Source organism: Mesoplodon mirus, assembly GCF_964341445.2.
Source record: "Mesoplodon mirus genome assembly, chromosome: 2".
NCBI lineage: Eukaryota > Metazoa > Chordata > Mammalia > Artiodactyla > Ziphiidae > Mesoplodon > Mesoplodon mirus.
Genome location: NC_138977.1, coordinates 140571224 through 140592211, shown reverse-complemented (window position 1 = coordinate 140592211; position 20988 = coordinate 140571224). Strand labels below are relative to the sequence as shown.

Sequence of the window (20988 nt, the reverse complement as noted above, 5' to 3'; positions counted from 1 at the left end):
CTCAAGAGGCTAATTAACTTTTAAAAGCTCCTACAAGTATTATAAGGAGTATACTATTAGACAGATACTACATGTACAATAATAGTTTCTTAAGGTTTTCACTGTTGAACATTGAGTTTCATCTCATTCTCTGGCTCACTCCCTCAGGTGTAGAGAACTAGTTAAGAATCTCCCTCCGAGTCTTACAACAAAATAAGCCAGGCAAACTGCAAGTTCAAGACTTTTGATGAACCTATGAGAGTGCTTAGGTCACAGGGCAACCAACTAGCCCAAAATCTAAGGTGACACAGACATCTGCAGGCAGACACAGAACGCAAGCACTTACTTACCTGGGGCAGATGCACCTGGACACTAGAAAACAAACTGAATAAAAAATAGGCAAAAGACCTGAACAGACACCTCACCAAAGAAGCTACAGATAGCAGGTAAGCATATGAAAAGAAGTTCAACATCATATGTCATTAGGGAATTGCAAATTAAGACAAGCTGTGACATATAAGTTAGAATGGCCAAAATCCAAGCGCTGACAACACCAAATACTGGCAAGGATGTGGAGCAACAGGAACTCTCATTCGTTGCTGGTGGAAATGCAAAATGGTATATAGCAAGTTTGGAAGACAGTTTGGCAGTTTCATAGAAAACTAAACATACTCTTCCCATACAAAACAGCAATTGTGTCCCTGGTATTTACCTAAATGAACTGAAAAAGTATGTCCATGCAAACACCTGCACACATGGTGTATATAACTTCTTTATTCATAACTGCCAAACTTTGGAAGCAACCAAGATGTCCTTCAGCAGGTGAATGTTAATAAACTATGGTACATCCAGACAATGGAAAATCATTCAGCACTAAAAAGAAATGAGCTATCAGGCCATGAAAAGACATGGAGGAATCAAATGTATATTACCCAGTGAAAAAAGCCAATATGAAAAGGCTATATACTGTATGATTCTGATTGTCAAACATTCTTAAGGCAAAACTATGGAAATGGTAAAAAGATCAGTGGTTGCCCAAGGTTACGAGGAGGGAGTGATGAATAGGCAGAGCATAGAGGATTTTTAGGGCAGTAAAACTACTGTGTATGATACAATAATGGTGGATACATGTTATTATATATTTCTTAAAACCCATAGGATGTACAACACCAAGGGAGAACGCTAATGTCAACTATGGACTTTGTGTGATAATGATGTGTCAATGCAGGTTCATCAGTTATAACAAGTGCACCACTGTGATGCAGGATGTCGATAGTGGAGGAGGCTGTGTGTGTGCAGGGATGGGAATAAATGGAAACTCTCTACACGTTCCCCTTAAGAGCAGTGAACCTAAAAAATAAAGTCTGTAAATTTAAAAAAATAGTATGGTATTTGCAAAAGACAGACACATGAAAGTCTAGAAACAGACCAGTATAAATACAGGAAGCTGATTTTTCACAAAGTTGCAAAGGGAATTCAATTGAGAAAGGAACGTTTTTTCAACCAAAAAAAAATTATACATAATATTACCAGATTACCCACTTTGAATTCTGCAGTCTAAAATCTCACTACTATCTGGTGAAATTTAGCATCAAAATATTATACATTTGAAGTTTACCTAGAAAGGTAATCCTAAATACCTAGCACTTTCCAAAACCATCTGGAAGTACAATGCTGACATACTGGCCCGTCATTTTATTAATGAAATGATTAAATTCTTTCGAAAGCCTATGCTTTAAAATAAATGTTTATTAAAAAGATGAGAGGACTTCCCTGGTGGCGCAGTGGTTGGGAGTCCACCTGACGATGCAGGGGACATGGGTTCGTGCCCCGGTCTGGGAAGATCCCACATGCCGCGGAGCGGCTGGGCCCGTGAGTTATGGCCGCTGAGCCTGCGCGTCCGGAGCCTGTGCTCCGCAGCAGGAGAGGCCACAGCAGTGAGAGGCCCGCGTACCGCAAAAGAAAAAAAAAAAAAAAAAAAAAAAAGATGAGAAGTAGAAAAACTAAATCACTAATAATTCTTACTTAATATATCTTGTCTTAGGAAAACAAACACAGATTTTACTTTTCTCTTTTTCTCCCGTTTCATTAAGATATATATTGGCATGTTACATTGTATAAGTTTAAGGTATACAACACATATATGTACATATTGTAAAATGTCACCACAATAAGCTTAGTTAATATCCATCATCTCACAGTTAATATTTTTTTCCTTGTGATGAGAACTTACAAAATCTAGTCTCCTAGCACCTTTCAAATATACAATACAGTATTGCTAACTATAGTTGCCATGCCGTACATTACACCTCTTATAACTGGAAGTTTGTACCTTTTGACCACCTTCACCTAATGCCCCCACCTCCTAACCCCTGCCTCTGGGAACTGCAAAGCTGATATCCATTTCAATGACTTGGGTTTTTTAGATTCCAAACACAAGTGAAATAATACAGCATTTGCCTTTCTATGTCTGACTTATTTCACTCAGCATAATGCCCTCAAGATCCATCCATGTTGCCAGAAATGACAGAATTTCCTTCTTTTCCTATGGCTGAATTATGTGTATATATGCATATCAAAATTTCTTTATCAATTTATCTAAGTCAGTGGACACTTAGGTTGTTTCCCTATTTCCTTTTCTTAGGAATGAAATTACCCTCCAGTAAATTAAAGCATGTGAAAATGTGGAACAGGGTATAAGATATCTCAAACCAGTTAGGGATCAAATTTATATACTCAATAAAAAAAATCTAATAAGTACAATTGATAATTAAAATCAGGTCAGGAGCTTGGCCAAAATGTAGGGTAAAATTTCTCTCTAAACTTTGACCAAGATATTGTCCTAACTTCATGCTTTTATGCACTGTTTCCCCTTTGCTAAAATATAGCAGGGAATGATGGAATATAAAAACAAAATGAAATAAGAAAAACATAACCAGAGTCAAAAATAAAATAAACATTTCAAAGTATCAGAAACAGAAAAGAAGCATAATGCTGTGAGTGAACCGAAAACTTCAGCTTGTCAAACTAGTCTGCAATGGCAGCCTGGGGATTAGATGGTGGAAGAAAAAGGGGCGAGGTAGTAGTCCTGCCTTTACTAATAGGACTCAGACTCACTGTTTGAAACTAGGGGCTGGAACAGGGGCTCTCCTTATTACTAATGAAAGAAGGAAACAAAAAGCACAGACTACTGCCTAGGGCTATGGCTTTTAAGCAGCAGCAGGGAGGGCAAAAAATCAGCCTCCTTGGAGACAGGAACTGAACCTAAAATGATCATGGGTCAGTGACTAAATCTACAAAATCACTTGTATTGGCTTGGAGTGCGAGCTTCGTATCTCAATTATTGGCCCTCATCCTAGACTGCACTGAGGGTGGGGAGTGGTGGAGGCAGTTGGCAATCAGAGCAAGGAGAGCAGAGGTAGAAGTGGTGAACCAAACAGGAGAGTGAAATAAAATTACAAAATTTGTAGTGCTCAGAGAGAAAGCAGCAAACTCAACAATCGGAATACGTGTTCATGTCCAAATGAAAGTAACTTATAAAACTGCCAAAGAATGTAAAGAAAATGTAGTTGTGATATTCAGATAAATAAAAGAGGGAATAAAATCCATTTTTTTAAAAAAGGAATTATTTAACAAGCAAAGCCACAAATCAAATAAAACAGGAGAGAACCAGAGAAATCTTCCTCATAGGGACTTCCACTGCCAGATAAAATGCAGTAGGCGGCAGCAGCCCAAAACTCCCGCTGCAATAGCTAGAAAAAAAATGTTATCCGTTACAAAATTTACATTTTTAAATATATGAGAAAGCTGTTGAAGCAAGAGAACAAAATGAATTAGAACTCCAGAGGATGGGAGTTGATCCAAAATGAGCAAAACAAAACCAAAAAACCAAACCACCTGCTGCTTTCTCCTCAGGATACACTGATTTTAAGTATGGACTGAGAATCAGGCTTGGGCCACCCTGAGGGACTCTACCAGAGGAATAAAATCAGCACAACTTTCAGAGGTCAGCTATGTCTCTTTCAGAGAAAGTGCAAATCTGAGGTGTCCCTAACAAGAAGCTGATTTTCTCCAAGGTAAATTTGCTAAATTCTGGGTTGCATTTAAAAAGCTAGGGAACTAGGATGAGTGTGTCTAAAAGCCATCATGAAATCTCCCATAGTCTGTATGTTGAAGACAAAATTCTGCTAATGGGAGGGTACTTGCTTTAAACACAAAACCCATCCTCTTCAAGACACTTGTTAGAATTTGAAGGTATAAAGGGCAGGAAGTCAAAGGACTAAATAAATATTTCTTGGGGAAGAACTGAATTATCAAGTCCTTTTGGAACTCTCAATCAAAAGCTTAGAAGGTCCACACCAAAATAATAGGAATAAACTAGCAGTCTTACTAAGACTACAAAGGAGCCCCACCCCCACCTCCATCCCTGATTATATCATCCCCTCACTCTCTCTGCCCAAATGAGAAAAACGAAAACCTTCTCTGATGAAAGATATTATCTGGAACTCTAGTCATTTAACACACTGTCTGACATACAATCAAAAATTATCAGACAGAAACAAGGCAGAAATACATGATTGGTAACCTAGAGGAAAAAGAGACAATAAATACAGACTTAAATAATCTAGATACTATTGTTAGCATGATATTCATGGATTAAGAGATTCAACACTGAATTAGGAGATATATTCATGGATTAGGAGATTCAACACTGAATTAGGAGATATATTTATGGGTTAGGAGATTCAACACTGCCAACAGGTCAATTCCCACAAATTAATCTAAAGATTCAATGCAACCCTAATCAAAATCTCAGCCAGAATATTTGTACACTCAATCTCTCATGTGGCCTCCACTATACCCTCAAAAGAGAACAAGAGTGAAAAAACAAATACTGTGTTATGTGTTAGTATTATTCTAAAAATAATTTTGACCTTGCAGGGGCCTACACCACACTTGGAGAAATACTAAACCATCCATGCCCCACTTGCCTAGATGGTATTTTACACTTCGTTCTTCTCAAACCTCCATGATTTCCTTACTCCCCACATTCACTTGCAACTATTGACCTTGTTTCCTAGATAATAAAAAACTATTTAAATACGTATAAGTAACGTTTAATATAAAAATGTGTGCATGCACACACACACACACACCCTTCTAGGCATATATAATTAGAAGAGAACTTCCACAAACTCACTGGAACATCTACTCTCCCAACCCACCTGCACGTATATCTACATACACTGCCTTCCCTCCTCTAACTATGGATGAACCATCTGTACTCCTATCCCATCCACTCTAATAACAGATCCTTCCTTATCATACCTTCTCAATGATTTATTTCCAGCACTTTACCCTTTCTCTCTCGAATCATCAATCTCATCTCTCCTTTATCACCCTCAAACACATATCCTTCTCCAGCTATTATTCAACTTTGCTGCTCCCCTTCTTTACAGCAAAATGCCTCAAAAATTCTGCCGATATTTACTGTCTATTTACTCCTCTCACTTACTCATGATCTTATTAAAATCAAGGTTTATTTTCCACTCCACCTATACCCAAAGACCTCCATGTTACTAAAATCAATCCTCAATTCAGCAAATAACTGACTTAGCTTATCACTTCCTCCTTCTAATGACACTGTCTTCACTTTGTCACCTGGCTTTCTGCTCCTTTCATACTAGCTACTTTTTCTTCACATATCCTCAACCTTTGATGTTGGAAGTACACTAAGGTTCAGATCTTGGATCTTCTCTCTTCTCTATTTACATTCATTCCTTACATAAGCTACTTAATGCTCTTAAATACCATATATATTCCATTGAAACCAAATTGATATATAGAGACAGCACCTCTCTGTTGAATCTAGCCTTGTAAATCTAACTGCTCACCTAACTTCAGACGTCTAATGCTGAACATATGCAAAACGAAACTTCTGACCTCAAACTCCACCTTGCTCCTGTTAGTCTTCTTCTTTTCAGTAAAAGACAACTCCATCCTTACAATTTCTCAAGCCAAGTATCTTAGAACCATCCTTTACTCCTCTATTTTTCTCATATTCCACCTTCCAATGTGCTATCAGGTCAATCTTAAAAATAATCAGGGCTTCCCTGGTGGTGCAGTGGTTGAGAGTCTGCCTGCAGATGCAGGGGACACGGGTTCGTGCCCCGGTCCGGGAAGATCCCACATGCCACAGAGTGGCTGGGCCTGTGAGCCATGGCCACTGAGCCTGCGCATCTGGAGCCTGTGCTCCGCAATGGGACAGGCCACAATAGTGAGAAGGCCACGTACCGAAAAAAAAAAAAAAATCAGAATACAACACTTCTCACCACCTCTACTGCTTCACCTTAGTCCAAGTACACTGTCTCTCACCTTGACTGCTGCACTGGCCACTTACTGGTTTCCTTGCTTCCACATTTACCACCCCAGTTCTCAACACAGTAGCTAGTGTGATCCTTTAAAATCATGTCATATGATGTTTCACTACTCTGCTTAAAAGACTTAATGGCTTCCAATCTCCTCAAAGTAAAAATGAATGTCCTTACAATGGCCTCCAAGTCCATATATTATGTGGCTCCTAACTACATCTCTACTTGTCTCATATACTCAACTACTTGCTCACTCTGTTCCAGCCACACAGGCTCCCCCTTGTTTCTCTTGGATAATATTAAGCCAACTCCCACCTCAAGACTTTGCACCTGATATATCCTCAGTCTGGATACTTCCTTCAGGATGCCCTAACCTCCTCTATATAAATAGCAACACTCCTCCCTCAACCTACTCAGCACATCACTCCTACCATCCTAACTCTGCTTTGATTTTCCACGTAGCACTTATTGCATAGTGATATGCTATGTATTATATACTATCTTAACTTTTCATTTTTCTACTAACCACCCACCCCAACCCTCAAAATGTAAGCTCCATAAACACAGATGATATTTGCCACTTCTTTTTTACTAATACATCTCAGTATTAAGAATGGCATCTGGGCTTCCCTGGTGGCGCAGTGGTTGAGAGTCTGCCTGCTGATGCAGGGGACACAGGTTTGTGCCCCAGTCCGGGAAGATCCCACATGCCACGGAGCGGCTGGGCCCGTGAGCCATGGCCGCTGGGCCTGTGCGTCCGAAGCCTGTGCTCCACAACGGGAGAGGCCACAACAGTGAGAGGCCCGCGTACCGAAAAAAAAAAAAAAAAAAAAAAAAGAATGGCATCTGGTGCATTCCTGGTATCTAATACATATTTGATAAATCAATGAATGAACGAATAAACCAAAGTAAAATAGAGGACTCGGAAATACATGCATATGTGTGTGTGTGTGTATCTCACTGCAGTGGTATTACAAATCAATAGTGAAAGTGAGCCATTCAACAAATGCTGCTAGAACAATCAAGGAGAAAACAAGTTTTTAAATATTAAGACCCCAAAAGGCCAAAGTGTAAAGGAAATCATGAAAGGAAAAGATTGAGGGACTTCCCTGGTGGTGCAGTGGTTAAGAATCCACCTGCCAATGCAGGGGACACGGGTTCGACCCCTGGTTCAGGAAGATCCCACACGCCATAGAGCAACTAAGCCCGTGCGCCACAACTACTGAGCCTGCGCTCTAGAGCCCGCGAGCCACAACTACTGAGCCGTGTGTCACAACTACTGAAGCCGGCGGGCCTAGAGACTGTGCTCCGCAACAAGAGAAGCCACCACAATGAGAAGCCCACACACCACAACGAAGAGTAGCCCCCTCTCGCCGCAACTAGGGAAAGCCCGCACACAGCAATGAAGACACAACGAAGCCAAAATAAATAAAATAAATAAATTTATAAATGAATAAATAAAATTATTAAAGTTATGAGAACTAAAACAATTTTTAAAAAGAACAGATTGATATATTCGACTATATTCTTTTTTGTACATTTCAAAACAAAAATTTCACAAGCAAAATGACGAGCCACAGGATCAAGGATATTTAAAATAAGGTACCATTTCACATTCACTTTCCAGAACATAAAGAACTCTGACATTATGGCAAGTATTGGTGACCTAGTAGAGTAATGGAAACTCAAATTACACAGTACTACAAGAGGATAAACTGATGTAATTTTAAAGGGTAGTTGGTACTATCTCCTCGGAGTTGAAGATGGATATACACACCTTATGATCCAAAATTTCACTTCTAAGTTATTCAACCTCGAATCACCCTTCACTACTTTATTCCTAGTATATGCACACCAGAATACCCAAGAATGTTCGTAACTGTTTTGTAAAGTTGAAAAAGTTGAATACATCTTAAATGAGTATCAACATGACAACAAACGAATTATAGTATAAAGAATGAAATTATATACTATATGGTAAAGTGAATCATGTAGATCCACATAAAAAACTTGGCTAAACATAAAAAAAAAATGTTACACAGAAAATGTTGCAGAATAGTGCTAGCAACACAGTACTATTTATACAGAACAATGGTTTTCAAAGTGTAGGCTGGGGATCCCTAGGAGTCTCCTATTCCGGGTCATAATAAAACTAAGATGTCATTTGCCTTTTTCACTCTTGTTCTCGCTCAAGGATAAAGTGGAGTTTTCTAGAGACTGCATGCAGAAACAAAACCATGATAATCCAGCTGTCTTTTATTAAGCCTAATATTAAAAAGATTTGTAAAACAATGTAAAACAACGCCACTCTTTAAGTGTTTTTATTTATTTTTTTGGTCTTGGACAGTATAGTTATTCTTTCATTAAAATGTTATTTATGTTAATAGATGAAGATTTATTATTATTAAATATATTAATACATATTTAAATATCAGTTTAAATTTTAAATAAGCAAATATTTATAAATACAACCCACATAAAGAAATTCTTTGGTGTCTGCAATAATTTTCAAGAGTATAAAGGGGACATAGAATAAAAAAGTTTGAGAATTGCTGATGTGGAATCAAAAATGTACAGAACTAGAGCATGTAACAAGTATGTGTATATACATATATATCTCCCTATGTACATAAACTGGTCAAACTACATAGGCATAAAAAGTAAACTCACAGGAGGGGTCACCTACGGGGTATGAGTAGATCAGACTTAACGGGATACCTGAGTGCCTTCAAATGTGGATTATTTTTTCTTTAAAACAGAAACAGGAAACCCAGATTCAGAGCAAATACGGCAAAATGAGGAAGTACATGCATCTTTGTTTTTCAATTTTATTAACTTTCCTGTATAACTGAACCTTTGGGGGTAGGAGCAATCTATCATTTCCTCTGTAAATCTATTTTCTACAATTTATTCCCCTTTACTACCATTATTTTTCCCTTTCAATTCCTGTGAAGTCCTCTGTTTGCAAGTTGCTTCTCTCCCTAAAGCAGCAATTTAACAAACATATTAGCTGAGATTTAAGCTACAAAAGTTTTTTCTCCTTTCTAAGTGAATATGAAATTTAAATGACAATGGCTGAAAGAATGATAAGAATTTTACAGATGAAACTATGGATTTATGACCTCATATGACTCACATCACATAACATAAATCTGATGCTATTAAAAAGATTTTCCACTAATAAAAATTAATTTCAATATGAACTGTTGACACTAATGAAATCATCAAAAATACTGGTTTTAAATACTTTTCGTCTATAACTATAAAATCTATATGTATAGTATTATTCCACAGGAAAACAGAATATTTCAAAGCTGAACATGGTTGAGCAATACAAATTATCAACGTGACAAAATTATAACGTTTTAAAGTAAAATACAGTTACTCATTAATTCAGGAAATACTGAGTCTCTGCTATATTCTAAGCCCTGGAGATATAAAGACACAAGACAGACAAGTACTCTGCTCATTCCAGAAGGTAGACAGAAAGTCAAAGTGAACAAATGCACAAAATAATTCCCAATCATGATAGACACTGAAAATTAAGAAATAAAGAAAACAAAGTGGGATGTTGTGATTTAAGAAAATGACTGGGTGGGGAGACTTGTAAAGATTCAGTGGACAAGGGAAGATCTCAGAGGAGGTAACATTAAAGCTGGTACACTAAGTGATACCAGAGCAAGTAGCCATACAAAAATCTGTTGGCCAGAATGTGACCTATTTCAGAACAATAATAAGAACAATGTGGATGAAGAACCAATGAACAAGGCTGAAAACAGTGCAGGCTGAAGTCAAATGCTAGGTAAGGGCTAGACCATGTAAAGCTTAGATTTTATTCTGAAGGTACTGAGAAGCTATCTGCAGGTTTTAAGCAGAGTTAACAAGATCTGATTATCCTTAACTGCTTTGTGAAGATAAGAAGGACAACAATAGCAAGAAGAAGACCAGTTAGGACACCACTGAAAGGGATAATGGGAGTGGCAGCAATGGAGATGAAGAAAAGTTGAGGTATTTGTTTTACCTTGGAAACAGAACAAAAGTACCTGACTGGATTGAGCGTAGGGGGTGAGTGAAATTGAGGAATCAATGAGGACTCCTAGACTTTTGATGAAAATTAATGATTTCCTATTTGAAATATTATTTCCTTAATTTTTGTATTGTTAGCTATTTCCACAACAGTGATATACCACAACCACTCCAAAATGCAGTGGCTTGAAATAACAATCATTTATACTTTCTCCTGTGTCTATGAGTTCGTTGTACTCCAGGCTTGGAGTCAAGCTTCCAGTTGGGTCTGGTTTACTCCACATCTCCCTCATCCTCTTTGGACCAACGAGCTCACCAGAACATGTTCTTCTGAAGTTAATGAGACACAAAAAGGACAAGCCCAATCACTCATGCACATGTTAAGCCTCTGTTTGGGTAACGTCTACTAACATCCCACTGGCCAAAGCAAATCACATGGCTGAGCCAAAATCAAAAGGCAGAGAAGTACACTTCTCCTCTAGCAGAAGGACTGCAATATCACATGGCAAAGACCAAGGATACATGGAGAAAAGAAGAACAAAAACAAATAATTCAATCCACACCAGTTTCTATATATTCAAATCATGAGTCACAACTGTAGAAGGTCACCAGTTTTTGGAATGTTCCAAATCATTTCTCAAGATAACCACAAGTAAGATATAATTAGTTCTCTTAATTAATACCTATTTTTATTAAGTAATTACATGAACATATTCAAATTCTACTTTATTACCAAAGACTATATTTAGCTACACTACATGTGTTGTAGAAAAAAAATGACACTAGGGATATTTCTGAGATTAAGATAACATGAAAAAAAGAAACTGATTTGAAATTTAAAACAATTGTATAGTATGGTCAAAGACATCACTAGAACAACTAGAGAGTAAAGACAGGCAACCAATCAGAATACACTTCAAAGATTTTTTTAAGGGGAAAAAATAAGTATTTACTTATTTTACTTTATAAAATCAAACCATTTCATTGTATAGAAGCCATTATACTTCATAGATATTTTCTAAAAAGCAAAATTGCTAAAAGCAAAATTGCTAAAAACAAAGTTAAGGGCTAAAAAACAAACTAAAAAAAATCTGCAAAATATATAACAAACAAAAGGTCCATATCCTTACTATGTATATCAAGTTCTTACTAAACACTAAGAAAAATAAGACTATTCTTATTCATATCTCTCGTCGACTTTAACATTGTCTCATATGCTTAAAAATATTTCTTGAAAGAATAAATGAGCTTAATATGTTCTGGTGAAGTTTGGAAACATGATACATACTTTAGATGGAAGAGAACCAAATTATGAAGAACTTTTAAAGCCAAGCAGAGAAATTTAAATTTGTTGTAGAGGTTATCACAGGCTCAGAGGAATGACCTAAAGAAAGCACTGTTTTACTACGGTTAATTGGCCAACTGTTACCAAAATGAATTACATATAGAGAGGCTAAGATTAAGTAGAGCACCCAGGAGGTGATGAACAAAAATCCTAGATTAGGGGAAAAGAATTCAAGAAGCATTCCAAGAAAAAGATTAAATACCATAGAATAGAGAAATATAATAGAAAATAATCAAAGAAAACTCTAGAATCTAGCCTGGGCAGTGCTTCTCAAACTTCAATGTGCACAGAATTCACTTAGGAATCTTGTTAAAATGCAGATTCAGTTCAGTAGATTCAAGATTATGCATTTATAATAACCTTCCAGGTGGTGCCACTATTGTTGATCTTAAGATCATACTTTTAAGTAGAAAGGGTCTAGGAAATAAGAGTAATTATGGAACAACTTGGATAAGAGAGTCAGTTTTCCCAGAACCCAAGACAACGATCAAGCCTCATATTACATGCTTTCTTATCAGACTGTGTCCCTCCTTCTTAGCACTTACCAAAGCTCCATTTTTACATTTATTTTTGTGATTATTTGTTCAATGTATTTCTCCCCACTGAGCTCAGTGTCCTGTTTGGCTCACCACTTTAGTCCTGTTATCTGGACATCAGCACACATCTGGCACATAGCAGGTGCTGATTATTTGTTTAAGAAATGAATGCGGCTTCCCTGGTGGCGCAGTGGTTAAGAATCTGCCTGCCAATGCAGGGGACACGGGTTCAAGCCCTGGTCCAGGAAGATCCCACATGCCGCAGGGCAACTAAGTCTGTGTGCCACAACTACTGAGCCTTTGCTCTAGAGCCTGCGAGGCACAACTACTGAGCCCGCATCCCACAACTCCTGAAGCTCACATGCCTAGAGCCCGTGCTCCGTAATAAGAGAAGCCACAGCAATGAGAAGCCCGCGCACCGCAACGAAGAGTAGCCCCCATTCACTGCAACTAGAGAAAGCCGCGCACAGCAACAAGGAACCAAAGTAGCCGAAAATTAATAAATAAATTTATTTTTTAAAAAAATGAATGAATGAGTCAACGAAGAGAAATGCTAAAAGAGACGCTGGATTGAACAGAGGAAGGTAAGTGAGAGACACTCCAGTGAAAAGATATATGTTGATCAGAATGAAGACAAAGGCTGTCAATGTAGATCTGATTGCTATCACATTAGACATGAGCATTGGTAGCCATGTAAGTAAAGGAGCGTATATACAAAGAGAGAAGATCTAAGGAAGCTTTGTTGGACAAACAGCCAGAGAGAACCTAGAGGAAGGGCTACCAAAGAATACAGTCAGACAGGAGATTCTGAATGCAAGAAAGCACAAATAATGAAGAAAGTCTTAACATATATCATCTAAAGATCGACTAAAGATCGACTGAGCAGTGGATTCAGAAGCTATTATGCTTAAACATCTTTCTGTGAACATGTAGATGTAGAAGTCTGATTTTAGTACGCTAAGAAAAAATGAGGTGATAGGGAAGAAGTAGTAGTACTTGCATGTACAAATTCAAGATAATATAATAGCAAATTGGGGGGGAGATAAAAATTATAGTGTTTCTCTACTCAGAGAAATAGAAAACATGTTCACCTTTGCAAATGCCCACAGGAGCCAGGCTGGCATATATAAACAAACGAAGTAGTCTCGGGATAGAATAATAGAGAGTGGAGGAGACGGAATCAAATTAGAATGTGTAGGCCCCACATAAAGACAGCAGCTGACACAGCGCCACCAGATTATTGCTTCAAAAAAAGTGAAAAGCTAATACTGTCAAAATTTCCAATTTTTATTGTTCAAGAAAACCCCCAAATCTGGATAGGTGTGTGAAATTTCCTGAAATGGATAAAAAGTATATTCAACCTATAGGGCACTACTTTACTCTTTCTGATCCAAATAAAGTCTGAGTTATCAAGAAGTAAATTTAAAAATGGCCAAGCAGAATTAAGAACATGGTTGATGTTAAACAGTATAAATACGGAGCAATATGTTATGCCACTACAGAACTGATTAAATGTTGAGGACTAGTTCAGCAAATGATAAAGGTACCAAGAACCAAAGGAAGCAGCACTTAGACATGAAGTATAAAAGAGAGAGAAAGGCTGTCTAGGGTAAAAGGAAAAGATTTTAGGAAGGGAAAGTGCAAGGGTTTGAATGCATGGAAGTCCATATCAAAGTCAAAATAACATAAGAGTTGGAAGCAACAGACAATTCAGTGGAAACTGACACTATTACACTAAAAGAAATGTAGAATTTTGATTATGAAAATTATATTTTCATTTATTTTATTCAAAATGTGAACTGTAAAGACACTTTTACAAGACCTTTTAATCCGACAATATTTAAGAACAGATAATGATGGTTATCTTAAATAGTCTTAGATATTCAAGACAGATAATGAAAAGGAAATATTTTGCCTTGAAAATACCCCACAACTGAGGGTAAGAAGGAGGCACACGTTCCAGTCCCATTCTGTTCTTTGCCCCTTTGTTGAGTTTGCCAAAAAAACTTGGAGTATACTCTTAATACTACAGTTAAGACAGAAGACAGACATCTGGCCATGTAAAACTATCTGGACCAATCCACATTCATACATGCTAAAGAGCAGGCAGCAGGTTAATAAATTAATAATCACTGTACCAGTCTGGTCTGCATTTAAAACTGACCTAAGTGAAATAACATTTCGATTTCCTTTCTTATGCAAGCACTTCAGCTGTCCTTCAATCAGGTTCAAGCACATTCTAGATAGGTAAGTAGTATTATTCACTCCTTCAAATGATAATCATTTAGCACTTACGATATGCAAAGTGCTGTTCAAAGCGCTATGGTAAACATAAAATATTAATCAGTCATGAATAATGTCACGAAGAAACATATGCCTAATAGAGGAGATTACGGAACATGTATGCATAAATAATTACAAAAGAAGTTAAAAATCTAAAGAGATACCAGTGAAGAACTATAAAATGTTCAAGAGGGAGATAAAAAGATTAGAAAGAAAATCTCACCATTCAAAGATTCTTATTCAACATAAAAACAAAGGTCACAGTCCAGTCTTCCAGCTCCCAGTCCTTTTCTAACAAGTCATTGCTGTCTTTCACCACTTCTCACAGGACTTTTCTACTAAACTCTCAAAGTTTAGAGTCATTCATCCTTAATTCTTCATCATGATTTTATTCCATTTACACTTAATTTATGGTACCACTGAAGATGTTTAATTAATTCCTATCAACATTACACAGAACAAAATCTTTTTACTCGACTCGGAAAAATTGACATCACACACAGAAATGACTCACACCTGGCCTTGCAGATTGTTAACCAGAAATAAAAGAGAATGATATCCACTAGGAACAAAGCTTTGTACTTCCATTCCACATCCATCTGACTCTCCAAAAAAGACCCTTGGGGGTTCAAGGACCATGATAGTAAAGTTCAGAAAGAAGTTTCTGGTTGAAAAAATAACTATCTTCAGTTGTGCTTCTAAACCAATCACAGGATCTAAAACCACTAGCCCCTCCCTCATTCCATAACTTAGGTGCCTTGATCCTTCTGTCAAAAACAACTGGAATTTGTTTTACAGTTAGAGGACTACTAGGAAACTCTACCTCTAACATTAACTCTAGAAAAGACAATTCAACACAAAAGGCAAAGTTTTGCAATAAAAGCCTGAAGCGGGAGGCAGAATGAAAGAAATCAGCATTTGGTTCTCAAAACAAGTAAAAATGTAATTGTCATCAACTTTGTTCCACCAACAGAAACAGATAAAATATATATATTCTAAATGTAGTAACAATAGTTTTTCACTTTAACCAGCGAAGAAAAATGGAAAAGAACAAAAATAAGAAATTAATGTGTCTTCATTCATCATTCTCTTCAACAGATGATCCAATTCCATTTGTGTTAAAATGTTCATGTGCTGCTTCTACAGTAGGTATCTATATATTGATACCCGAAGTATCAATATTATTTCTTTTTATAGAAATAAGATAAATATTAGCCTAAGAACTTAAAGCTCCATGAAGACAGGGTATTTTGTCTGTTCGGTTCACTGATTTATCCACATCTGAATTCCACGTAACACACAGACAGTTCTCAATAAATATCTCCAGCTGAACTGTGCTTAAAACACAAAAGGCTCTTAATAAACATCTGCTGTAAGAATGAATGAATGGATGTCAGAAGAAATTTCTTGACAACTAAATCTCAGAATCAACAGACTATACCATGTCAGAAGAAAAAGAAGTAGCAATATTTAACATAAAGTTTAACATGAAGTTCTTTTCAGTCTTTAATTATCGTGAAGAAAATGTGATTTCAAAAAACTGGTAATTAACAAGTTACCACTTAGCTATGTGACTTCATGTAAGAAGTTAGCTTGCAGCACTACATACTGTATCTAGTATCATTAAGGGTAAAAAAAAAATAGGGATAAAAAATTAGGAAATAAAACTGAAGAAAAGCAGATAAAAAGCATTAATTACTGAATCACTCTGAAATTTCCCCAACTTTGTGGATCTGTGAAGAACTAAGATTTACCTTTATCAATTTTCTATTTCTATTAAATTGTTTCACACATGAATGTATGAAGCCATCAATATTATCAAGTGTTAGATGTTAAGAAAGTAACAATACACAAACTGGTTTGGGAGGTTGTTTTCGTCAAAAATAAAAAAAAAATACTTTTCTTTGTTTATATTTCATCTCCCATCATGTTATAATTACCTCCAGCTCTGTCTCCCTCAAAATATTGCAACTCTTTGAAAATAATTATCTTTTGCTCCATTGTCTACTGTTGAATTACATCTAACCCTGCTTAAATAAAATTCCTATCAAAAATACATTCCTATCAAAATTCTCTAAAGGACTTATCTAACAAGTCAATCAGTCACTAATAAAACCCACAATGAAATCTTAACTATCTGTCCAAAAGCAGAGGCCTAGATCATCTAATGCCATAGACTATGTAAAAATATTTCTTTTTAACTTTTAATTGTGTTCTCATGTCTGCATTCGACTATGCTTATTTTACTGCTTCGCAGTCTTGAAGGAAATGTAGCTCTGTGAATTATCAGAAACAGCTTTTCCAATATCAGAGTTACCTAATTTATTTAATGATTCATTACTTTAATGAAAAAGAAAGTGACCCAAGTTTTTGAAAGATCCAGTGGAAGATTAATAAAAGCATCAAAATGGTCCAAGTGGAAAAACTAGGCTTTCCCTCACCAAGTACAGACTGGGAATACAAAGTGATTAGCTCCTTCTGTCAATCAGAAAATCAAAATTAATAAAAATCAATTTACACACAGCTCTATTTGCTTCTTATTCCCCTTCAATGAGTAACTAAAATTCACACAGGAAAAAAAATTACAGAAAATCCATCTGAGTAGAAGGATTTTTTTCAAGAAAATCTCCGATACTATAGAGAAAGATTTGCTTAGAATCAGAATATATCAAAAATATACAATTAGACTTGATTTTAAATATTTAAAGGTATTAGAAATTTACATAGCTAATTCCAATAAAACAAATTGCATAACTACATAACTTAGTTAGACTAAGTTCAATTTAGACTATAAGCTCTTTGAAACATTTTCTAAGGTGTCAATAAATGCAGTTTATGAAATTACTTATAAGAAATGAAAACTCAGCTCTTCAACTAGTGATAGTATCTCCAGAAAAAGCAGTAAGAGGAAAAGAACTGTTTATGTACAGAGACTTAAGTCTCTTAAAAGTTAAGTTTAATATTAAAGACTGCATTATTGATTCCATACACAGTGATTCCATATTGAACACTGTCCATCAAACCTGGCATCTCATACTTGTGATACAGGTATTGCCTAACCTATTTCCTCATTAATTTAAGAATGATATAACAATTCTAATGCTGATTTTGATGGCTAACAGCCGAAGATAACAGATTTGCCCTGAGTTTTACTGGACGGCACTTACACATTAAAAAGTCTGCAAGAATACCACACCTCTCAAATTAAGTTTCTTCAGTGCTTCACGTTCTGTTACTAAACAAGTAGAAGATATACTTTTAATCCATATCCTTCCAATACAAAGCTTAAATTTTATTTCCTTCAACAAAGTAAACAGGTGTATTCATAACCACAGATTATCCCCAAATATACAGCGGTAGTAAAAGCACTGGCAAAGTTAAGAAACAAACAAACAAACAAAACTAAAAAAACTTTAATTTTTGCACAGAAACCAGAACACCATGACATTCTTATTGTTACCTTTTAAATGCTTCAGCAGGGTTTCTCTCACATTCCCCGGGCTGTAGGAGGCTCTGAACTGCTGGATCCCTTAGCTTGTCCTCATATCCTTGGAGAAGTCCACTGCGGCAGATCTGGGCAACCAGACCTCTAATAAACCCTCCAACACACAAAGTATCAGAGTCCTGGGCTTTGCAGAAATGAAAGGCCAAAGCCTGGCGATGTAAACCTCTCTGCAAGCTTGTAGGTGAACTTGGCCACAACAGCTCAGTGCATAAGGCTGTCTTGCCACTGCCAGGCCCTCCTACCAATAACACACCCCAGGCAGCTCCTTTTCCAGAGACAACACTAGCATTATTCCCAGAATTCACTACAAGGGGTGGTGTGTTGACAGCACTGTTGCAGCAGTTAGTTTTCTCCTGGAGGCAATGCTGAAGCTTGTGGAAAACCCACTCCCTACAGTAAAACTGCTTCCCCTGCAGTAAACTCGTTTGAGCCATTTTGCAGACTTTCTCTTCCCAAGGATTAGTCATAATAGGTTCCTTAGCGTCAACATTTGCTAGAATCTGGGCACATCAACACAGGTCTTTACATCCATTAGGACGTAACTTGCGTATTAAGTTGACTTTGAATGACAGAGTAACCAGTTACAGTCAAATTCAACAGCCACATAGTCCATCTGCCAACAGAATGTGCATGACTTGATTTGGCTCTTTATTCCTGATAATCAGCAGAGAATATATTAGTTTATATGAATTGTTGAACTGATGGAAAACTGCCTGGTTCCGAACCTTGGCCAACACTTTTCCTATATCTTGATGGGTCGCAAAACTCCATGGTTACATCTGGAGTTTATGTGATTGTGGATGTTTCAAGTATGCAGATGAGACAATACATCTGGAAAACTGAAGAGAAAGCCCAATCTTTCAATTTGTACAAAATGCTTTTCCAGATCGCAAGCGTTAAGTCTGTATCTGAAAATTAGATGCAGAAAAGGTGTCCATTATAGTAAATGCTACCAAAGAGATTACATTTATACAGTAGATTGTTAGCACTCTCCTCCTTGTTGAAGGATAGTCACTCAAAGTACTCGACCCCGCCAGTTTTAAGTATATGGGCAACTGCCAGGGAGGGAACTGTTTCAGATTACTGTCTCTTATGTGGCAAAAATGGCAAACCACTGTTAACACCTCCTTAATTCAAAGCATTCATAAAATGCATTTTTCAAGATAGATTCTTAATGAACCTGTTCACAGGCTTCTCGGTTTAAGATGTCCAGGTAATCAATAATTCCCACCAGTAACTAAAATAAAACAAAAATATCTCAGTGCAAAATATCACACGCTAAAAGCTTACTTATCAAAGAATACAATTTACCAGTTACAGTAATCTCAAAAATCCATACACTTCATCTTTGGCACTTTCAAAAAGTTGGAAAACTACCCCAAAATCATAATTACATTTTCCTTTCTGTATTTTTCTGCCTCTATAGTTAGGCTTCCCAAACAGCTACATTTTAATCAAGTTACCCTGGATTTTTAAAACCTCACTGTAGAAAGGAGAAAAAAAAAAAAAAAGACTTTAGGCACATGCAGTAACATCCTTAACTCTAGCCAAAAAGGTCTTTCCGACCAGCTTGGGAGAACAGCGCCAGTTCAGGAAGCTCCATTAACTTGCACAGCCCAGCCAGTCAAGGGCTCTGTTTACGCGACTAGCCACACTTCTTTGTTGATAGTTTGCAAAACCTAGGGGATGATTATCAGGGTTGTGGCTAGATGGGAATGGGTTGGAAAGAAAAAAAGGCGGTGAGCTTACATGAATGATAAATCCAAACACAAGTACTATGGGAATCCTTCCTTCCTCTGAGCCGAAGGGGGGAACGTTTCGGAGGCGGGTTAGGAACGAAAAATCTCCTACTGTGGCCGGAGAAAAGGCTGCGGGGCAGACTGCCCTCCAGGCAGGAAAGGGAAAAGGAGCAGAGGGCTTCAGGACCGGTGGGTGTTCGCCTACAGTTCCGGCCTCTAGTTTCAGCTGATAGACAAAAGGAACTCCGGGATTCCCAGCGACGGGAACCACCTTTGGTTTCAACAGCCCCAAGGAGCCACAGGGGGGCCACCTTGGAGAGGCCACGGACGGAGGTGCAGCCTCCACACCGAGGTCTTCCTTCCAGAAGGCTGGGAACGCCTCGACACCCCGCCCCGCCCCGAGATCGGGGTGTGTCTTTTGAAGGGGGAGGGGGTGCCCGACGTCCTTGCCAATCCTTGAGGAGGGGTCGCCTCCGGTCGGCGTCCAGCTCCGCGCCCCTACCCCGGGCGCCGCTCCCGCCCCCGCCCGGCCCGCGGCGGAACGACGGGAGAAGTCGGGTATGGGGCCGGAGGCTGGACAGGGTGGCTGGGTGGGTGGGTCAGGTCGTAGCCCCAGGCACATGTCCCCAAGAATCCGACCTGAGCGTGGGGCCTCGCTTCCACCGCCGCCGCCGCCGCCGCCCCTCGGTTACCTCGGTCCCGGCCGCCGCCGCCGCCGCCGCCGAGGACTCAGCTTCAGACACTTGCTTCGCTGAGAAGCCGCCGCCGCCGCCGCCGCCAGCGCTCCCCAGACTCCAACTGCAGCCGCTTCCTCCGCCCGGCCTGGAGCACGCTCCGGGTTCCAGATCCTCCTCTTGGCCCCCGGCAACTGCCAGTTCCAGCTGCCCCAGCAGCCTTGGCTGTGCTCCTCCCAGCCCCCAATGGCCAACCGCCGCCGCCGCCGCCGCAGCAGCAGCCGCCGTCGTCAGGGCAGTGACTGTCTCAGGCAGCCCCGGACCGGCCGGCTCCGCCCCGCCCAGCAGCCCCGCCCCCTCGGCACAAGCCCCGCCCCTCCCGGCCGCAAGGCCTTTCTTCGGCCGCCGGCTCCGCCCCCTTGCCTCGCCCCTCCCCCACCGCGCCGTCCAGTCGCCGCCCGTGCCTGGGCGTGTGCAGCCGCCCGGGACCCGCTGCCTACGCAGCGGGGAGACCTTTCTGGGGGCGGCCT

At 38.7% G+C, this 20988-nt stretch overlaps 1 protein-coding gene across 5 annotated transcripts in view; it reads right to left on the bottom strand.

Annotated features, from left to right (window-relative positions):
* The window catches only part of ANKRD50 (ankyrin repeat domain containing 50), a 44607-nt gene extending 23871 nt beyond the window's left edge, over positions 1 to 20736 (bottom strand). Inside the window, exons 1-2 of one of the 5 annotated variants that reach the window (XM_082645736.1) lie at positions 20424 to 20736; positions 18001 to 18953 (exon numbers count right to left, since the gene is read on the bottom strand). In XM_082645736.1, coding sequence (XP_082501862.1) covers positions 18001 to 18512 — 512 coding nt within the window. In that variant the 5' untranslated portion in view covers positions 18513 to 18953; positions 20424 to 20736. Of the gene's footprint in view, positions 1 to 18000; positions 18954 to 19794; positions 19816 to 20423 lie in introns of those variants that run through there. The other 4 variants (XM_082645735.1, XM_082645738.1, XM_082645737.1 and 1 more) reach the window with 4 other exon arrangements.
* Positions 20737 to 20988: the final 252 nt, after the last annotated feature.